Source organism: Protopterus annectens, chromosome 2.part1 (assembly GCF_019279795.1).
Source record: "Protopterus annectens isolate FY-2018-M chromosome 2.part1, PAN1.0, whole genome shotgun sequence".
Classification (NCBI taxonomy): domain Eukaryota; kingdom Metazoa; phylum Chordata; order Ceratodontiformes; family Protopteridae; genus Protopterus; species Protopterus annectens.
This window is the reverse complement of record NC_056729.1, coordinates 1,234,250,998-1,234,271,865: the sequence shown is the minus strand read 5'-3', so window position 1 is coordinate 1,234,271,865 and position 20,868 is coordinate 1,234,250,998. Positions and strand designations below refer to the sequence as shown.

The 20,868-nt window shown below is 44.9% G+C and overlaps 1 protein-coding gene across 1 annotated transcript in view; it reads left to right on the top strand.

The window, feature by feature from the left end:
• Positions 1 to 20,868, top strand: part of ITSN2 (intersectin 2) — a 3,295,579-nt gene that overhangs the window by 285,364 nt on the left and 2,989,347 nt on the right. The window contains exon 5 of the mRNA XM_044063555.1: positions 12,306 to 12,448. Coding sequence (XP_043919490.1) covers positions 12,306 to 12,448 — 143 coding nt within the window. The remainder of the gene's footprint in view (positions 1 to 12,305; positions 12,449 to 20,868) is intronic.

Here is a 20,868-nt window from a genome sequence, read left to right as displayed (position 1 = left end):
TGCATTTTCCTTGAAGGCATTAAAGCAAATATCACATTTCACAAGGCTACAAAAGGATCTGATGAATGAACTTTCTGCAGAGGAACAGAAGACTTTTTCTTCCAGATTGGCCACCCTTCATTCACTGGCTAATGAGTCCGTGAGGCTGATATCTCACGCAGCAGAGGGTACCTCAAGGGCAGCTGGTTCTGAAATTTGACATAAGGTGCCATGCCTTGATCTGGCTGTGTGACTTTGCAGAGCCCTTCATACAGTGCTTTATCAATGCCCCCCCTTTGATGGCTCCACCTTGTTTGGGCTTATGGTTCCTGACATACTCTCCTGCAGTGAAAAGGACAGAAAGACCCTGTCTGCCATCAGGATCTGTTTTTCTACCCCACAAAAACTCTTTTCCATAAACCAGCATGGGAGTATAAAGACGTGGTTTCGTAAGTCACAGGGTCGTTTTCAGGAAAAGCAGGGATATTTTTCCCCCAGGGGTAAAGGGGAGAATGAGCACAATGGCAGACACTGCCCACCCGGCCGAGGTAGTCCGCAAAACCAGGAGTCATGAGAAACTTTCTCGGACCTACCCTTCCAACTCTCCTGAATGGTTTCCTGGCTGCCTTCCTCTGGAGGCTGTCCGGGGGGGGGGGGGGTTGCTCCTTCTCCCTTCATCTAGCAGCTTGGGAGGATATTAAATTTAGAAACTCCCAAACAAAGAAATTGCTTCCCCAATGTTCCACCCAGTCAGAGGGAGGAATGCAGTCTTAGAAATTGAAAAACTACTAAGCAAGAGTCATCCAAAAGGTGCCCCTGATCAAGTCGAATCAGGTATTTACTCCAGGTTCTTTTTAGTGCCCAAAAACAGGGTCCTATGGCCATTTCTGGATTTGACCACTTGGACCAAGTCGGTGGAGCACACGAAGTTCTGTCGGTCTTACCTCTTCTGAAGATGAAAGTTTGAATGTTCTCTGTAGACCTGAAGGATGCATACTAGCACATAAAGATGGACAGATGCTCTCAGCAATATCTACTTTTCAGACTGGGAGCCAGTCACTACCAATTCTGATCACTCTCATTTGGCCTCACCACAGCCCTCAGGATGATCACCAAAAGTTTGGCAGTGGTGACAGCGCATCTCAGGCTGCAAAGGTTTTCAGATTTTTCCTTATCTGGATGACTGGCTTGTGAATGCATCAGTCAAGCATCTATTATCCAAGCTAGGGATTATTTTTTACATCTCACTCCTCTCCTAGGAATCACAATCAGTCTTCAGAAATCACAGCTGCATACAGCTCAGGTTATAGATTTTATTGTAGCAAATCTGGACACAAGGGTATCCAAGCCTGTCTAACTATAGGGAGGATTACAAATTTAAGACTTCAGGTCAGACAGATTCTGGCTGTCCCAACTCCTCCGTCCAGCTTGATCCTCAGAGCATTGTGCTCTATGGTGGCCACTATAACTCTTCACCCTACAGCGTGCCTATACATGCGAATCCTGCAGTGGATGTTGGTGGTTCAGTGGTCTCTTCACAGGAATCCATGAGTTTCCCCATCAAACTCTTCTGAGTATACAAGGATTTTTTTGCTTTGCTGGCTTAACTCCACAGATGTTTCTCAAGGATGGTCTTTTATCTTTCCACCTCCAAATGCCACGGTGATCACAGACCCATCCCAGATGAGATGGGGGGGGGGGACATTATCTGGGTCAGAAAGGTCAAGGAACGTGGACTCTCCAGGAGACCAACTTGCATATCACTGTACTGGAGATGAGGGCGGTTCTAGCATTGCAAGACCTTCACAGCCTTTTGCCTCTGGGGACTATTGAGATACAGACAGACAAATACATCTGTGGTATAGTACATCAACAAACAGGGGGGACCCAGATCCTATGCCCTGTGTCGGGCAGCAGTGAGGGTGTGGTAGTGGGCGATCTCTACCAACTGCTTTCTGAAAACAACAGCCATTCCAGGAGAGTCCAACAATTAGTGGACAAGCTCAGCCCAAGTGTTACTCTTGCCTCATGAGTGGTCTCTAAATCAATCCCCAGCAAATTTGATCTTTTGGAAATGGGGTCAACCTTGCTGTGATCTGTTTGCGTCCCCTCTCAACAACAAATCCAGTGAGTACTTTGCCTTGATCCTTCCTCAGGGATAGTCACCCAGAGATGCTCTAGTACATGCTTGGCCTCTTGGTCTTCTCTGTGCCTTCCATCCTCTGGCCATTATTTGCCAAGTTTCTACAGAAGGCTCTCAGGTTTAAGAACAATGTAGTCCTTATTGCCCTCTTCTGGCCCCAACAAACCTGGTTCACCACTCTTTGGTCTCACCTGATATGCCTGCCTTTGAAGTTGAAGCTGATTCCAGGCCTTCTTTCCCACCAAAACTTTGAGAGTTTGAAACTAACTACATGGTTTCTCCAATTCCTGTGATGGCAAGATGTCCCAGGCTTTCTTCCCCTGTCGAAAGGATTCTGATCTCATCCCTGAGGTCTTCAACCTACAGGATTTATAAAAGCAAATGGAAAAGGTTCCTCATATGGGCGCAGCAGAAGCAGGTAGACCCCTTTATGTCTCCTCTTCCACAATGGCACTAGCTACCCTGCCATTAATGTCCATCTTACAGATATTTCCAGTTTTTATTTAGGCCTAGATTATTCCCCCGGCATCATCACAACTTTGCAAAGCCTTCCTTAGAGGCACCTCTTTGCTTTACCCACAGAAGACCCTACCCCTCCATAGGACTTGACTGTGGTTTTGCAAGTGTTGGTTCATCCTCCCTTTGGGCCAGTGATTACAGTTGACTTATCTCATGAGCTAACACTCTCTACTCTCCCCAACCTCTCCTTCTCAAAACCAGCCTGCAACTGGTTCCACAGCTATCTACACAGACGCCAGCAATCGATAATCTGGGACAATAACATATCACCTCGCTTTCCAGTTACTCTCGGAGTTCCCCAAGGGTCTATCCTTGGCCCTCTGCTATTATCACTTTTCACTAACAACCTACATACTGCCACCACACAAGCATTTCTTGTACAGTACGCAGATGACTCTACTCTCATCTGCTCTGCCACCACTCTGCCAGAACTACAACAAATCACACAAGAATCATGCTCTTCTGTAGAAAGTTGGCTATCCAATGCTCAGCTCCTACTCAACCCAAGTAAGACAAACTTTCTCCTGTTCCAACCGTCAAAGCCACCCAAAACACCCCCCACTTCAACATTCATGCCAAAGACAATACCATCATCTCCATCAGAACACACAAAATTACTTGGTATGGAAATAGGCAAAAAACTTAGATTTGACACCCACATATCTCTCACAGTAAAAAAAGTTCACAAGACACTTGGTGCATTATATCGAAGTCGCCAATTCCTAATCAAGGGAGCTAGAATCTCCATAGCAAATACCCAGCTAATCTCCACCCTACGCTTTGCATCCTTGATACTTACCAACCTTAGACAGGAACTACACAAGCTAGATGCTTGTTGCAACAAAATTGCTAAATTTGCCACTGGAACCTCCTACCGCAGCCACAGCCATCATTGTATCTCCAAGAACTAAACTGGCTAGAACTCCCACAACTCCTTCACTTTAATCAACTCACCCTCACTCAAACTTATTAACCACCCCTTAACATCCCTTCCCTTCAAACCCTTCTCCAACCCTATCACCCCACTAGACCCCTAAGTTCAAGCAACAAAAATCAACTCACTGTTATCAAACCCAAAAACTCAGCAGGAGAAGCCATATTTTCATGTACCATATCTAAACTTTGGAACAGTCTTCCACCCTCTATAACTACTCTACCTTCCAGCAGCCTTTTCAAGACTGCCCTCAAATTCCACTTAATTTTGCAATGGCTTTGTCCTTGTTCTAATCCAGACTAACTCCCCCCCCCTCTTACCCCCCACCACCTAGAATCTTAACCCAACTATACTACCGCCACTACTAACCACAGTCAGAAATAGCTAGTTTTCTTTACATACTTTAACATCTTGTCTGACAAAGTTGTTACGAATATTATAAATGACAAGAAACTATCTTAACTTGCAATATTTTTTATATATACTGTTGATAATCACTGTCTTGTTATTGTATTAAAGCCAACAACCTGTAATGTTGTTTACTATTGCTGAAACTTTGTATCTCTATCATGTACATGATGTGGAGCTTTTCTCCCCGGGCATCCGCTGAAAAAGGACCTGGATCCAGTCGGAATTTCCCGGTAAACAAATGTAAATACATAAATAAAAATTCTGTCTTGGATGACCCTTTTTCTAGTGGCTATCACCTCCGCAAAGAGCGTGTCTGAACTTCAAGCTCTTTCCTCTAAATTCCCATACTTAATTTTTCACAAAGACAAGAGTAACTTTACGTATGAACCAGTCCTTTTTGCCTAAGGTAGCCAAGAAGGGTAACATTAATCAGTCTGTCAATCCTGTCTTTTTCCCTAATTATCAGAATAAAGGACAGTACACCCTTCATTTGCTGGATGTACATAGGCAGTCACATTTCTACTTGGAACCAAATCCTTCAGGAAATCTGAGCAGTTGTTTGTATCCTTGCTGAGGGAAAGAAAGGCAAATCCATTGCGAAGGTTACTTTGTCTAGATGGTTGAGAGACTGCTTCTGGCCGAATATACAAAGGAAATGCATACCCTTGCCAGGCCATATTAAATCTCATTCTACAAGGTCTGTGCTGACGTCTCAAGGTTTTTGATCCAGGGATTCGATTGAAGATATTTGTGCTGCAGCTACCTGGTCAAATCCTCATACATTTCTCTTGCGTTATATCTTGCATATTATATCTAGAAGCAGAAGTGCCTTTGGCTCTACCATACTCCAGAATTTCCTTCCATGAGTGCCACCCGGGGTTTTCTGGTAGCTGGGGACTCTGTCCCACAGGTTAATAGAAATAAAGAGGACAACATCAGGTAAAGAAGTTGTGTCATACCATAATGTTCCATCTATGTTGTCCAGCTTCATTTTCATTAACCATCCCTCCTCCTTCCAGTCTTTGGGAGACCTGCTGGAACTTTGAGGAACCTCTGAAGTTCTTCGTCTTTCACTGTTGCAGTCATCACATTTGGGTTATCCCTGCCAGGGTAGCCCTCGGCTGGCCCAAATACCAGAGGCTTAGTATTTCTGCACCGGTTGCTGTCATTTCAGGACTGATGTCAGGTCGTCAGTAGTTTAAAGTAAGGCAGCCGATGCCATTACATCCGTCTTTCTTGCCGCGGAGCCCGAAGTAGAAGCAGTCCGCATGAGTGCTGGTCAGCGCTACCTGAGTTTCATCTTCCGAATTGAAGCTGAAGTCTTCTCAAGCTAAGTACCCCATTGGGGATCCTTTTTTCTTGCACTAACCAATGTCAGAAAAAGTTAACAATTGTCTCGCCTCTGGAAAGCAAACACCACACTGAGACTTTCATTCTTACTGCGTTACTTGCTTAGACCCAGACGACTATGTCCCCCGCTGTTGCTTTTGTGCTTTGTTGAACACCAGAACTACACATCATCAGGCCCTTATTGTAGCTAGATATTTTCGTTTACTGTCCTCAAATTCCTATATGGCTTCGGTAAGCCATCCAACAGAAGATCTTCCTAAAAAATGTAAGGATGAAGACAGAGACAGACCGCACAGGTCCAAACCTACCGACTCTTCCTTTAAGCTTAGACGTCAGTTCTCCGGTCCTCAGTGAGGTGCTTTCGCAGCCCCTGATGCCCGCTTCTGTGGATTTGCAGAGACCCTTTCGGAGTCTGCCGCAAAACTCTTCTTCGACTAAGGATCCTGTGGTTGTCCCTCCCTTGGATGGGTCTGGAGCCGCTGAGCAGGCACTGGCTTCCGAGGAACTACTTCGCACTACTGATTCTCGACACAAACTGATGACTTCTTTCACGTCTACCATTCTTTCAAAAACTACAGAGTTTTTAAGACCCAGGGTACGAACCACACCCAAGAAACCGATGACCCAATTGCAGGCACCTGCTTCCTTGCCTCAGTCTTAAATGCTTAAAATGGCAGGAGACCTTATCATGCTGATCAAGGGAAGCCAAGCTACCCCTTACAAAAGAAAAAAAGAGATCTGTCCCCAGTAGTTTTGTCTGAACAGGTGCCTGATGACTCTGATGCATCTGAATATGAAGACATGCAACCCCTCTCTGCTTATTAGGATTCTGATGCAGAGCACTCCATTCCTTCAGCCCCCCCCCCCCCAAGGACTTTTCCTTTGGGAAACCATTCATACCTTATGGAAGCATTTCCAATGGGAATGTCAGGACTACCCTCAGTCTAAAAAGAGACTCTGTATTCTTAGATCTTCCACAGCACAGACCCCAGGCCATTCCCCCAGTCCTGGATGTTGTGGACAATGTTTTCCTGGAATCCAGTTTGACTCCTGACACCCTCCTTCCTGCACCCAGAAAACCTGACTGGTATTAGAGTCCCTGACTCTCACAAATTTCATTTTAAAAAATTGTACTGCTGACCCAGAGGTAATTTCTCAAGGGCCTAAAGGAATTAAAGCAACCTTTGCTAAGAATCCCCACCCCCTCATATAGGGATTCCCGAACACTAGACAGATGGGGTAAAAAAGTATACACATCTGCTACTCTTGCTATCAGAGCACTAAATTGCCAGTTCCATATGCTAAAATTTCAGCAACATACCAAAAGTGTCTTCCTTTCCTGCTTGTGCAGAATCTAAAGAGTTACAAGAGTTAATGCATTCTGCAAGTCTGGTAACTAAGCACACCTTGCACTAGAAGCTTCTTGCAGAGCAGCAGTCACCGGTTCTGTCCTTAGAAGGCATGCATGGCTTAAGAAATAGCCCTTGCCAGACCATGTTAAATCTAAATTGTTGGATGCACCCTTGCACAAAGACAACTTACTTGGCACTAAGGCAGAGGTGATCTTAAAAAAGATGGAAGAAAAAGCTAAATCTATGCAGACAGTTAAGGATTTCTTACAGGTCCAGCCACTCAGGTTCTGCAGGCATTGCCCCTCCAAGCTCTTGTCCTTTCCTGCTCCCACCAGGTCAGTTTAGCCCAGACCCCGTGGAAGCAGAACCCCCCCCCCCCCCCCAGACAGCAGCCACAGGGAATGCAGAGATCAAAACAGTGGAATTCCTCCACTTCAAAAATAGGGAGTTCTAAGCCACCCCCTCATGGTAAGAACTCACAATGACTCTCCTCCCCCCACCCCCTCTCTCTGCCCACCTTCACTTACCTCTAGGAGGAAAACTCTCCTTTCATGCAAGCACCTGGGCCACCATTACCAACGACCACTGGGTCCTCAACATAGTGTGCCAGGGATATACATATTTTCTTTCCACACTCTTCCAACTCCAAAAGGGTTTCCAGATCTACCTCCAAACCAGTGGGCAGAGGCGCAAAAGCAAGTCCTTTCCCTGCTCTCTGTGAGGGCAATAGAGCATGTTCCTGCAGAACAGAAAGGCCAAGGTTTCTACTCCAGACTTTTTCTGGTACCCAGAAAAGAGGGCACCTGGCGCCCAATCCTTGATCTATCCATTCTAAACACCTTCCTGGTGATACCAACATTCAAAATGCTCACCCTCCAGCAACTGCTACCCATGCTCTCCAAGGATGCTTGGCTAGTCACCACATTCCTATCAGGGAGTCATGCAGGAAATATCTGCGTTTCAGGGCAGGATCTCTGCACTTTTAGTTCTCTGCACTTCCCTTTGGCTTATCTACTGCTCCCAGAGTTTTCACAAAATGTCTGGCACCGGCCATTGCCTTTTGCAGACAAATTTACCCATACTTAGACGACTGCCTAATTCAGGCAAACAGTCAGGAAAAGCTGCTCAAGCTCCTGGCCTTTGTAAAGTCCCTACTGACCTCCCTAGGGTACACTATCAACAAAAAGAAATCCAAACAGGTACCCACCAAAGGATTATATTCCTGGGAGCAAGCCTGGACACAGCATCCCATATGGCATTCCTTACACCAGAAAAGCAAACTTACCAGACAACCTACTTCTCTCAACTAGCCACCAGACGCCAGTTATCTGCAAGGAAAATCCTGCAAGCTCTGGGGTTCATGGCATCTTGCATTCTATTCATTCCATATGCCAAACTGCATATGAGGAAACTTCAGTGGTACCTAAAAAGCCTTTGGTGTCAACACTCTCAAGACCTGGAAACTCTTATATCCATGATACCTTGTCTCAGGAAAGATTTTGTTTGGTGGGCAGCAGCATGCTCCCACAACAAGGGACTACCTTTCTGACCACCCCCCACCACCCAGGCCCTCACCACAGATGCATCAGACTATACCTGGGGTGCACACCTGGAAGGCAGGTGCATACAGAGCCAATGGAGCCCACATCAAATCCATCTGCACATTAGCCAAAAAGAGATGTTAGTTGTCCAGTATGCATTGACAGCTTTCAGACCCCTTCTCTCCCCAGGGGCTCTCCTGATCAAAACAGACAACACCACTGTGATGTGGTATATCAACAAGCAGGGAGGGACTCACTCCCACCCTCTATGCAGGCTGGCCATGACCCTTTGGCACACAGCCTCTGCCATGCAACTCCACCTGTTAGCACAGTTGCTGCCAGGTTCTCTAAACTCTCTGGTAGACCACTTAAGCAGAAATCTTCTGGACCCACACGAGTGGCAGCTAGACAAAAGAACCTTCATCCTAATAACTCAGAAATGAGGTACCCCGAAGGTCGACCTCTTTCCCTCCCACACCAACCATCAGCTCAGAAAGTTTTGCACCAGGGAGCATCACTGCATGGCTTGGAAAGTGGATGACCTGTCCTTCCCCTGTGTCAATCTATCAGTCTATGCATTTCCCCCACTACCTCTCATCCCCAGGGTACTGTTTAAAATAATAGAGGAAAAACCAAAGACAATTCTTATTGCTCCAGACTGGCCTCACCAGCACTGGTACCCACTGCAGCTCAGCCTGTCCTCACTGTCACCATGGCATCTTACTCAGACCCAACCCTCCTGACACAAAGAGAAGGAGAATTCATGCATCCCCAATTGCAGATCCTCAATTTGGCAGCTTGGCTTATTCCCTAACCACTGATCAATCTGCCAACCTCAGTAAACCGGTTTTAGATGTTATACGTAATGCCAGATGCCCTAGCACTAGAAAGTCTTATGCTGACAAATGGAAAAGGTTCTGCACCTGGATTCAGGCTAAGGGGGCCGATACGGCACAGCCCTCCCTCCCTCCCGTCCCGGATTACTTAGCTGACCTGCTACACAGTGGTCTCTCTTTTCCTCTATTAAAATTCATGCCTCTGCTTTCTCTGCTCATTTCCCCACTGAGCAGCCCCTTTTCTCACAGCCTCTGATCAAACAATTCCTAACAGGGGTAGCAACTTGAGGACATCCAGAAGAGCACCTACCCCACCTTGGGACCGTAGCTTTGTGTTGGAAAAGCTCACCCTGCCCCCCTTCGAACCAGCATCTTTAGCAGAGTTAAAATTTCTCTCTTGGAAGACGGCTTTTCTTCTGGCCATCATTTCAGCCAGCAGGGTCTCTGAGCTATAACCACTCATGGCTATGGAGCCATTCATCATCTTCCATGCTGACATGGTTTCCCTCAGGACTAACCCATCCTTCATGGCCAAAGTGGTTTCCAGTGTAGCTCTTAACCAATCCATTCATTTGCCCACCTTTTTCCCTAACCCACAGAACAAGGGGGAAAGGATCCTGCACTCTCTAGATGTGCACAGACAGCTCAGATTTTATCTAGACAGGACTAAATCATTCAGAAAGTCTGATCAATTGCTGGTTAGCTTTGCTGCAAGTGCAGAGGGCAAAGCCATCTCCAAACAAACAATTTCCAAATGGATAGCGCACTGCATCCATTTCTGTTACAAGCAACACGGAAAGCCTCCCCCTAAGGGGGTCAGAACTCGCTCCACCAGAGCAGCCTCCATCTCTGCAGCTTTCCTCAGAGGAGTCCCCACCAGGGACGTCTTGGAGGCTGTGCCACCTGGACATCTGCTCACACTTTCACCAAACATTACCACCTGCCTTTCTTCCCCAAATCCAGGGCAGGCTTTGCCAGTGCAGTCTTGCAGGGCATCCTGGCCAGCCCCTACTCTCCTTGACTGTCTCCACCCTTTTCCTCAGCTTTGGGAATCAACCCAAATGCGATGACTGCAACAGTGAAACACGAAGAACATAGTACAGTTTTGTACACTTACCATAAATGTAGATGTTTGAGTGTATTCACTGTTGCAGTCCTGGTTTCCCTCCCTCCATCCCCATCTTCTTTCTTCTCTCTCCTTACAAGGGACATTTTGGTATTTACTTTCTACTGATGGAGTTCTTCCACCAGAACCTGGCTCCCACTTGGGGGCTCCTGACAGGTAGGGCAAGAAAAACTGATATAATGGCGTCGGCTGCCATACTTTATACTACTGATGACCTGATGTCAGTCTCAAAACGACAGCAACTGAAGCAGAAATACTAAGCCTCTGGAATTCGGGCCGGCCGAGGGCTACCCTGGCAGGGGTAACCCAAATGTGAAGACTGCAACAGTGAATATACTCGAACATCTACATTTATGGCAAGTGTACACAAACTGTACTTTCCTTCGAGTTGAACTCCTGATTTCTTTTCTCATAGTCTTGGATGATCATGTTTATCTAGGATAGAAATTTTTGGTCTTTGTTTTGGGCAAACTTGTTCTGTGGTAGTGTGGGGAGCGGGGCATTATGGGTAAAATGGAGGAGCTTAAGTCTGGAATGTCAAGCTTGGAGAGCGGCCGGTCTGTTCCGGGGGTCAGAACAGAGACCCACAGGTAATGGAAATGAAAATGGGCAATACAGATGGAAGTTTATAGTAAGACATATATTGTCTTTTTTTAACCCTTAAAACTTTGCATCAGCAGTACCTCATAAGTTTCAAAATTAATTCCTGGAGCTCATTACCAATTTGTTATGAATCCTGCTTGAAAGGTCATGCTGACAATACTGTAAGCCTCATATGGATTCAGTGGAACTTATTTAGTGTCGTGTACAGAGCTACATACTAATTAAAGCAACAGCTTGAGTAATATTTTATAAATGAAATCTGTTAATTTATTTTATAGTTTGCAGTCTATGTAAGATATTAATCTTCATGCTTTACTAAAGCTCTGTAGTTCTGAATGGAATATGGCCTTCTGTGAGCCAATTGTGATAATTGTCAGCATGCAGGTTTGTTTCATACAAGGACATGTTAACAAATTGCAGTGTGTCAGTAATTAAAAAAATTATGAAAGGAATCCTGATGTTTTTGCTCAATTTCTAAAACTAAAAAAGCAGCAGTTTGAGTCTGTTGAAAGGAGATTCAGTATATTGTGATCAGTGGCTGTCCTCACATAGGAAGACCACTTTTAAATTCACTCCAGACAAAAACATATGTGTAAAGCAGAATCCTGAGGAGTACAGTTTGTATGGGTGGGTGGGGGGTAGTACATGAAAAGTGTGAGCAAGCACTGCACGAAAGCAGAACTGAAGGCTGTTTGAATACCTGGATGTATAGGAAGAGGTATCCAGAATAGAAATTTTGATGTTAGCCTTTTACAAGTGCTAGGTACTCCCTCCTTGTACTGTGTTTTGGTGGCAGTAGCATTGTAGTGATGTATACAGCCGCACTTGTCAGTGCTCCATGATTTTATGGGACTCCCTGGTTTTGCCTCAGATGTTTGCTGTGCAATAAAATGATTGATTTTTTTAGCAAAGGAAATTAATATTAATGCAATGAACACTGCTTACTACATTTAGTCTTCCACGTTCTGAAGCAGTATTTAAAAGTTAATATTTTATTAAAGGCTTAAAAATACACTTTTCAAACAAAAATGTATTCACAAGCATAAAGATGCATGTGAACACTTTTTTGTTTGAAAAGAAAAGGGCATTTTGTATCTTTAAACATGATCTTTAAGTCTTTTTCACCACCATCCAGTGATCTGGTTTTCAAAAGACACCTGAATTTGTTAATCATAGAACTAGTGTCACTCATTACTGATAAGTAGCTTTCATTGTGCTTATATTAAAAAAATGTTAACAATTTCAAGCCAAACTGCTTCTGTGATGTTAGAGAATTTTGCTAGGTTTTGTAAATACATTTATTTATTTATTTTGTGGTGTTCATTCTACTTGTATTCCATGAGTTCCAGTGCTTCCTGTGTTTCATGTATGGAGTTATTTCAATACTAGTTTGGGTTTATGCAGATTGAGTAAACCTTAGTACAAAGTTTAATATGTTCTCTCATTTTGAAATCAAGTGAGTGATTACTTCTCTCCATCTTTGAAGCTTTTAAATATGTTTGTTTTAACAGCTCTGCATCCTCCTCACCCGCATCACTGACTGGAAACTCTCCAAAGACTGGACCTTCAGAATGGGTAGTACCTCAGTCATCTAGACTTAAATACAGGCAGCAATTCAACGGTCTTGATAAGGCTATGACTGGCTACCTCTCAGGTAAGTGCTCATTCCTACAAAGTGACTTCAACTTCATGTCATTGCAGTTCAGTCTGTTTTTCCTTTAACTGTAAGTAAAAAAGTACATATATGTATGCATTTAAAAGTGCATAGTTAAAGTATAAAAATACAAAATAGAAAAATGAGTATTATAGCAAAATCAGGTAAGTAGATCATGTAGGCATTCTGTAAGTGTCAAGCTGGGACTGTGGTATCCCTATCTAAATGAAATAGAATGTATTCAAGAATCAACACACCGCATCATTGAAGTCTCATTATAGAATCCTTTAGTGCTCTTCCTCATGGGTTTTGTGATGGAAATGGCCAAAGCATTGACAGCAGACCAGGCTTTGCAGATAAAGGGTCCATGTTAATACAGAATATTATTTAATAGTACAACCTTAGAGATAATACTGCAGCAAAATGGTAACCAGTTTAATGCCCACCTTAAAGTAATGTGAATAGATTTTTTTAACTTTTACTGTGGCCATAAGTAGCTACAACTCCATACAGTGTAACTTTAAATAATAAGTAAATCTTAATTAGAGCTGGAGATAACAGAATTATGCACAAAATTAGGTAGGTATCAAAAACCTTATTCAGAAGAAACCCCTAAAATGAACACGAGAAGGTCTGGTAGTAGCCATTTACTGGTTCTTGGCATGTTGTCAGTATCAAGTACTATTTCAAGGCTTTGCACCCGTTGTGTGCAACCTTGCTTCACAGGTACTCAGAAGTAAATCTGGGGAACATCGTATGAGTCATTGTGGGTTCATTCATTAACTGTTATATGAGAACAAAGTTTATTTATTTATTTATTTATTTATTTTTACTTGTTTTACCTTCATACACTTTGGTACCATTAAATTAGTAAGCTGTAGGCCAGCTTTTTTGGCAAAAAGGGTTAAAGCACTGACGTTTGTTCCAGATGAGTTGGACTCTGTTAGCAACCCAGAACTGATGGGAGCTGGCATGTTGAGAGTTGAGCTAAGGTTGCCAGTTCAACCATCTCAGGGTTTGGTTCACAGGGACATAATGTACGACATTGAATTCCATGCTTACCATGCAGTTAATAGCATCACAAACCAAAATTTGTGTGTGCAGAGTCAAGCACATGCCTGTCATTCACGCAGGTGTTCATCGTGTTTCACTGTTGCAGTCATCACTGTAGGGTTCTTCCTGCCAGCAGGCAGCCCTCGGTCGGCCAGAATCCCAAAGTCTGGGTCCGGCGTCGACTGTTCAGTCATGCTCCCTGACGTTGGAGCGCCAGGAGTACAAAGCTGCCAACCGACGCAGTGTTCTCCAGTCTTTCTTGCCGTGCGGTGGAAGCAGTTCACAAGTGCCGGTCGGCTGATTCCTGATATTTTTTTTCGTACTTTAGTCCGAAGACTTACTTCTTATTAAAGCTAAGTGCCCTGTTGGGGAAACTTTTTTCTTGTTCCAGTCCGATGTCAGAAAAAGTTAATAATTGTATTTCTTGTGGGAAGCAAATACCTCATAAGGATTTCCACTCTTACTGTATTCCTTGTTAGCCCTGACCACGACGTAGCTAGTTGTCGGTTTTGTGCTAGATTTAACCAACATATGATTAAGCGGAGGTACGATTTTGCTTTTCACTACTTTGGCAGGCGATTTAATTATAAAATGCCATCGGACACGCTTCCGTCTACCGGAGTTCACAAACGCCGTAAGGATAAGGACAGGCCTCTGAGGTCCAAATCAGACGACGGTTTACAAGCAGAGCCAGCTCCAGGTTCGGCAGTCAGTGAGGTGCTTTCGCAGCCCCTGTCGTCAGCCATTTCAGAACCGATTGCCGAAACAGACTCCCACGAGGAGCCAACTAGGCCTTTGAGTTCTCCAGCTGGAGGACCTTCGGACAATGCTCCCTCTGAAGGGTCCGAAGCCGCTGTGCAGGTACCGGCTTCCGAGGGGGTTTTCAGGCCTACACAGCTTCTGATTAAGGCAAAACCAAAGACAATGGTGAAGACTCCTTCTAAATCAAAGACACCAGCCCAGGCCTCTTCTGATCTGGGACCCAAATCTCAGAAACAGCTGCTTAAAATGGCGGAGGACTTACTAACCATGATTAGGTGTTCACATCCCCCTCCAGACAAAAGGCCAAGGCAAGAATTGGATCTTGAATCCTCTGATCAGGCATCTATTTCTTCAGTGTCTTCCTCTGAACAGGAATATACTTTCCCTCCTTATGAGGATTCTGATGCTGAGGAATCCATTCCATCAGCTTCTCCCCCTGAGGATTTTTCTTTTGGGGAAACTTTACATGACATGAGGGAACATTTTCACTGGGAAGGACAGGAGTACTCTGAATCTAAGAGAAGGCTTAGGGAATTCCTTCTTCTTCCCCAACATAGACCCCTGGCTATTCCTCCTATTTTGGATATTGTGCATGATGCTTTTTCTGAGGCTAATTTAACTCCTGACTCTTTTCCTCCAGCCCCTGCTAAACCTGACAGATATTACAGGGTCCCTGACTCCCACCAGTTCCTTTACAAAAATCCTGCTGCTGATCCAGAAACCATTTCTCAAGGTCCTAAGGGTGGTAAGGCCGCCTCTGCTAAAAACCCTATTCCGACAGATAAGGATTCCAGAGCTTTGGAGAGATGGGGCAAAAAAGTGTACACTTCTGCTACTTTATCTATCAGGGCTTTAAATTGCCAATTTCATATGCTAAAATATCAGCAATTCCTACTGTCTGTTATGAAACAAAAGCCAAGTACCATTTCTGCATGTGCAGATAATAAGGAATTACACGATTTGATGCATGCTACTGAGCAAGTGGGGAAGCATGGTTTACACTGTGGTTTTGATGCCTTGGAGGCTTCATGCAGGGCGACTGCCACTGGCACAGTCATTAGAAGGCATGCTTGGTTAAAGGAACAAAATTTACCTGATCAAGTGAAAGCAAAGTAACTGGATGCTCCTGTTCAGCATAATGTTTTGTTTGGGTCTAAGGATGAAGAGGTGATAAAGTAAATGGAGGACAAGGCAAAATCCATGCAAACGGTTAAGGATTTCTTACAAGTTCAGCCTCCTAGATTTAGCAGAAATTGGCCAACTAAAAATTGGTCCTATCCCAGCTCGGACAGGCGTCAGAGGGGTAGATATAGACGCTCCAGAGGGAGGGCCAAGCACAGACCTCTTACAGACCTAGACAGTGTAGTGCTTCCACTCCCAGGGGTGGAGAGGACAGACCTCAATCTTATAGAAAACAGGCTCAATGACTCCCCCTGCATGGCTCCAGGAACTTCTCTCCTGGAAGCCCCTGTAGGGGGAAAACTTCAACAAAATTGGACTTACATAACCCAAGACAAGTGGGTTCTGGATGTAGTTTCAAAGGGTTACAAATTCCACTTTCATACCTTGCCAAGACCAAATGGATGGCCAGACCTACCAAAACACCAATGGGCAGAGGCATTAAGCCAGGTGGGTTCCCTCATGGCTATGAGGGCCATAGAACTGGTTCCACAATCAGAGACGGGGCAAAGCTTTTACTACAGGCTCTTTCTAGTTCCCAGAAAACAAAATTCATGGAGACCTATCCTGGATCTGTCAGTTTTAAATACTTTCCTGGAGATACCATAGTTCAACATGCTTACTCTGCAGCAGCTCCTGCCAGTGTGGAGCAAAAATGCATGGATGGTGACATTGGATTTAAAGGAGGCTTACCTACACATCACTGTCGGACAGGAGTGCAGAAAATACCTCAGGTTCAAGGCCGGTTCGAAACATTACCAATTCTCTGCGCTGCCTTTTGGCTTGTCTACTGCGCCCAGGGTCTTCACCAAGTGCCTGGCACCAGTAGTAGCTTATTGCAGACTCCAGGGAATTCAAATTTACCCTTATCTGGACGACTGCCTTATTCAAGCAGACAGCAAGGATGTCTTACTCCAGCACCTGGAATTTGTTCAAAATCTACTCAAGTGCCTGGGATTCACTGTGAACATAAAAAAGTCAAATTTGACACCCACACAACAGATAACTTTTCTGGGTGCTCTTCTAAACACAACAACCCAGATGGCTTTCCTGACATCCGAAAAGCAACTACAGCTGGCTTCAACTTTCAAAACCTTGGCATTAATGTCTCCGCTAACTGCAAGGAAATTCCTGCAGGCTCTGGGTTACATGACCTCCTTCATCCTTCTCATACCAAATGCAAGACTACATATGAGAAAAATACATTGATACCTAAAAAGTGTATGGTCCCAGGATTGCCACAGTCTAGACACCCAGATTGCTGTCTTGCCTTGCCTACAAAAGGAATTCCATTGGTGGACCATGGCATGTCTTCACAAGAAAGGGAAAGCCTTCAGTCTGCCTCCAGCCAGCCAAGTGTTAACCACGGATGCCTTGGATTACGCATGGCGAGCACACTTGCAGGGGAAAGGCCTGCAAGGTTATTGGACAGAGGATCAGAAGCACCTACATATCAATTTAAAAGAGATGTTAGATGTTCAGAATGCCCTCTTGGCTTTCAGGGACCTTCTACAGCCAGGACAACTACTGATATGGACAAACAACACCACAGTTGTGGTGCATAAACAAGCAAGGGGGTTCACACTCCTACCCCCTTTGCAGACTAGTCATGGCTCTATGGACCACAGCTCTAGCTTGCAAAGTGGATCTACAAGCTCAGTTCCTGCCAGGGAAACAAAATATTCTGGCAGACAGACTGAGCAGGAACCTGTCAGACCCACACGAGTGGATGCTAGACACCCAAATATTCAAGATTATTACAGAAGCCTGGGGCTGCCCGGACATAGATCTGTTTGCATCCCCCCCTTCAACCACCAGTTACAGATTTTTTGCACAAGGATATTTCACAAGCTAGCATGGAAAGTGGATGCTCTCCTTTTCAGTTGGAGAAACCTCTCGGGGTATGCCTTTCCTCCACTACCTCTTCTTCCACAGGTGTTATTAAAGATCAAACAGGACAAACCCAAGATGATTTTACTGGCCCCAAATTGGCCTCGTCAGTTTTGGTACTCAACACTGATGAATCTATCCCAGGAGCCTCCTTGGATTTTACCTCAGATACCAAATCTTTTGTCCCAACACCAGGGCCAGGTTCTGCACTCTCATATCAAAACTCTCAGCCTGGCAGCTTGGCGAATTCAGGGGTCTATGACTATTCCTACCCTTCCCAAACAGGTCATGGATGTCATCTTAGAAGCCAGACAGCCTAGCAATAGAAAATCTTATGAAGGTAAATGGAAGAGATTTTGCACCTGGATGCATGCTCAGGATCCGGATCCTCTCATTCCTAATATCCCATTGATTTTACATTACCTGACAGACATGCTACATAAGGGTTTATCCTTCTCCTCCATAAAAATACATGCCTCCGCTATCTCTGCACATTACAATACAGACCCTCCAATCTTTTCGCATCCACTTCTGAAACAATATCTCAGAGGAGCAAAGAATTTAAGGCCCCCTAGGACACCACCCATACCTGCCTGGGACCTCAACTATGTTCTGGAAAAACTCACTCTGCCTCCTTTTGAGCCTGCTGCCACATTGGACATTAAGTATTTGTCATGGAAGACAGCTATCCTACTGGCTTTGACTTCAGAGTCTCCGAGTTACAAGCTCTCATGGCTGTGGACCTTATATTATTTTTCACCAAGATAGGGTGTCTTTAAGGACTAATCCTACTTTCATGCCTAAAGTGGTCTCCAAAGTGGCTTTAAATCAAACTATTCACTTGCCAATTTTTTTCCCTAATCCACAAAATAAGGGGGAAGTGGATCTTACATTCTTTGGATGTACACAGGCAACTACGTTTTTACCTGGACAGAACCAAGGATATCAGGAAAACAGAGCAACTGTTTCTTATGCAACAAATTCTCAAGGCAAAGCTATTTCAAAACGGACCATTTCTAAATGGATTGCTCATGAAATCAGATTTTGTTACTCTCATCATGGAAAGCAAATCCCAGGAAAAATTAGAACTCACTCTACCAGAGCTGCAGCTACTTCAGCTGCCTTTCTCAGGGGAGTACCTACCAAAGATATTTTGGAAGTTGCAACTTGGAGTTCAGTGCATACTTTCTCTAAGCACTATAATCTCCCTCTTTACTCTAAGTCTAGGGCAGGCTTTGCTTCTGCAGTCTTGCAGGGCCTTCTAGCCACCCCTTCTACTCTATAACCACCACCCTTTATCTCAGCTTTGGGATTCAACCCTACAGTGATGACTGCAACAGTGAAACATGAACATTGTACAGTTGTGTACACTTAACATAAATGTAGATGTTCCAGTGTCTTCACTGTTGCAGTCTGGGTTACCCACCCTTCTGTCCCCTCTTACACTTTCATTTCTGTGGATGTTCTTCATCTCACATTGCTGCAGTCATAACCTGTGGGTAGTCCGCTGTCCTCGGTCGGCCCGAATACCAAAGTATTAGGCTGGCGTCGGTCATGGGCGCTCAGATCTGACGTCAGTGCGTCATGGTATTAAAGCGCATGACCGACGTCATATCCTCAGTCTTTTTTGCCGCATGGTCCGAAGCAGAAGCAGCATTTGCAAGTGCCGTTCGGCGTTCTGAAACTTTCGTATTCTGAGTTTCAGACCGAAACCAAGTTGGGCTAACTACCCCGTTGGGGAATATTTTTGTTTTTTCTTGCCTCAGTTAATTCCGGATGTCAGAAAAGGTGAATAATTGTATTTCTTGTGGGAAACAGATACCGCATAGGGATTACCACTCTCTCTGTATTCCTTGTTTGGGGCCTGAGCACGACGTAGTCGGGTGTCGCTTTTGTGCTAGGTTTAATAAGCGCACCATTAAACGTAGGTTAGATTGCGCTAGGCTTGTCTTCGGTAAGCGGTGTAATTACAATATGCCGTCGGATCCTCCGACGCCCGCTACCGCTAAGAAGCACAAAGAAAAATCGTTAAGGTCCAAGCAGGATGAGTCGTTTGTTCCGGACGCCGGTTCTTTAGAAACTACGGTGGAATCTGTGGATCCAGCCGAGGTTTCAGCTGAGTCTCAGGGCGAGCCGTTAATTTTGCAGGATGTGGCCACTCAGGAGTCAGGTCAGGCTGAGGGGGCCTCTCAGGTTGCTGTACTCCCTTCTTTGCCTAAGGTGGTTAGGCCTTCTCCTTCTGTCTCTAAGGTACCTTCCAAGGTCAGGCCTGGTTTGCCTTCCTCAGGTGTCAGTCCTAGTTCTGCAGGTTCTGTGCCTAAAAAACACATGCTTAAAATGGCAGAAGATTTGATTTCCTTAATCAGGGGTTCTATGCCCCCTCCAGATAAGAGGCCTAGGGTGGAGCCAGAGGTGGAAAGTTTGGAACAGGCTTCAGATTACTCAGAGTCTTCGGCTGAAGACATTCAGGATTTTCCTCCTTATTCTGATTCAGACGCAGAGGATTCCAGTCCTTCTGCTTCTCCTCCAGAGGATTTTTCTTTTCAGAAACCCTGCATTCTATGAGGGAGCATTTTAAATGGGAAGGTCAGGATTTCTCAGATTCCCGAAAGAGGCTTAGGGAATTTTGGTTTTTGCCACAACATCGGCCCTTGGCTATACCTCCTGTTTTGGATGTTGTTCAGGATGTTTTCTCGGAGGCTTCTCTTAATCCAGACTCTTTGCCTCCTGCCAGTTAAACCAGATAGGTATTACAGAGTGCCAGAGGCTCATAAATATCTGTATAAGAGCCCAAGGGCTGACCCAGAAACTATTAGCCAGGGACCTAAGGGTGTCAGGGCTTCTGTTGTAAAGAATCCAGTTCCTATGGATAAAGACTCTAGAGCTTTGGATAGGTGGGGAAAAAAGTGTATACCTCTTCCACTCTAGCAATGAGGGCTTTGAATTGCCAGTTTCATATGTTGAAGTACCAGAATTTCTCCTTACTCAGTTAAAATCTAAGGTAGATGCTTTGGCAGAGGGCATAGAGTGTAAGGAATTACAGGATTTGGTTCATGCCTCTGATCAGGTGGGTAAGCATTCTTTGCAGTGTGGTTTCGATGCTTTACAGGCTTCTTCCAGGGTGGCTGCCACTGGATCAGTTATTCGCAGGCACGCCTGGCTTAAGAATCAGAACTTGTCAGAGCATGTTAAAGCTAGAATTTTGGATGCTCCTTTGCAGTCTGAAGTTTTGTTTGGTTCTCCTGTGGAATCTGTCTTAAAGAAAATGGAAGACAAAGCTAAGTCTATGCAGACTGTTAAAGATTTTTTGCAGGTGCAGCCCCCTAGGTTTAGCAGGAATTGGCCTACTAAGGGATGGGCTTACCCTTCTTCTGATTTACAGTCTAGGGGCAGATCTAGACGTGGTAGGGGCAGAGCTCAGGGTTCTTTCAGGCCTAGAACGTGGAGTTCCCCTGCACAATCTACAGGTGAGGGCAGGGGCCAGTCCTTTTGTAAACAGGCCCAATGACCTGCATCTTCAGCTGCCAGATCCTTCC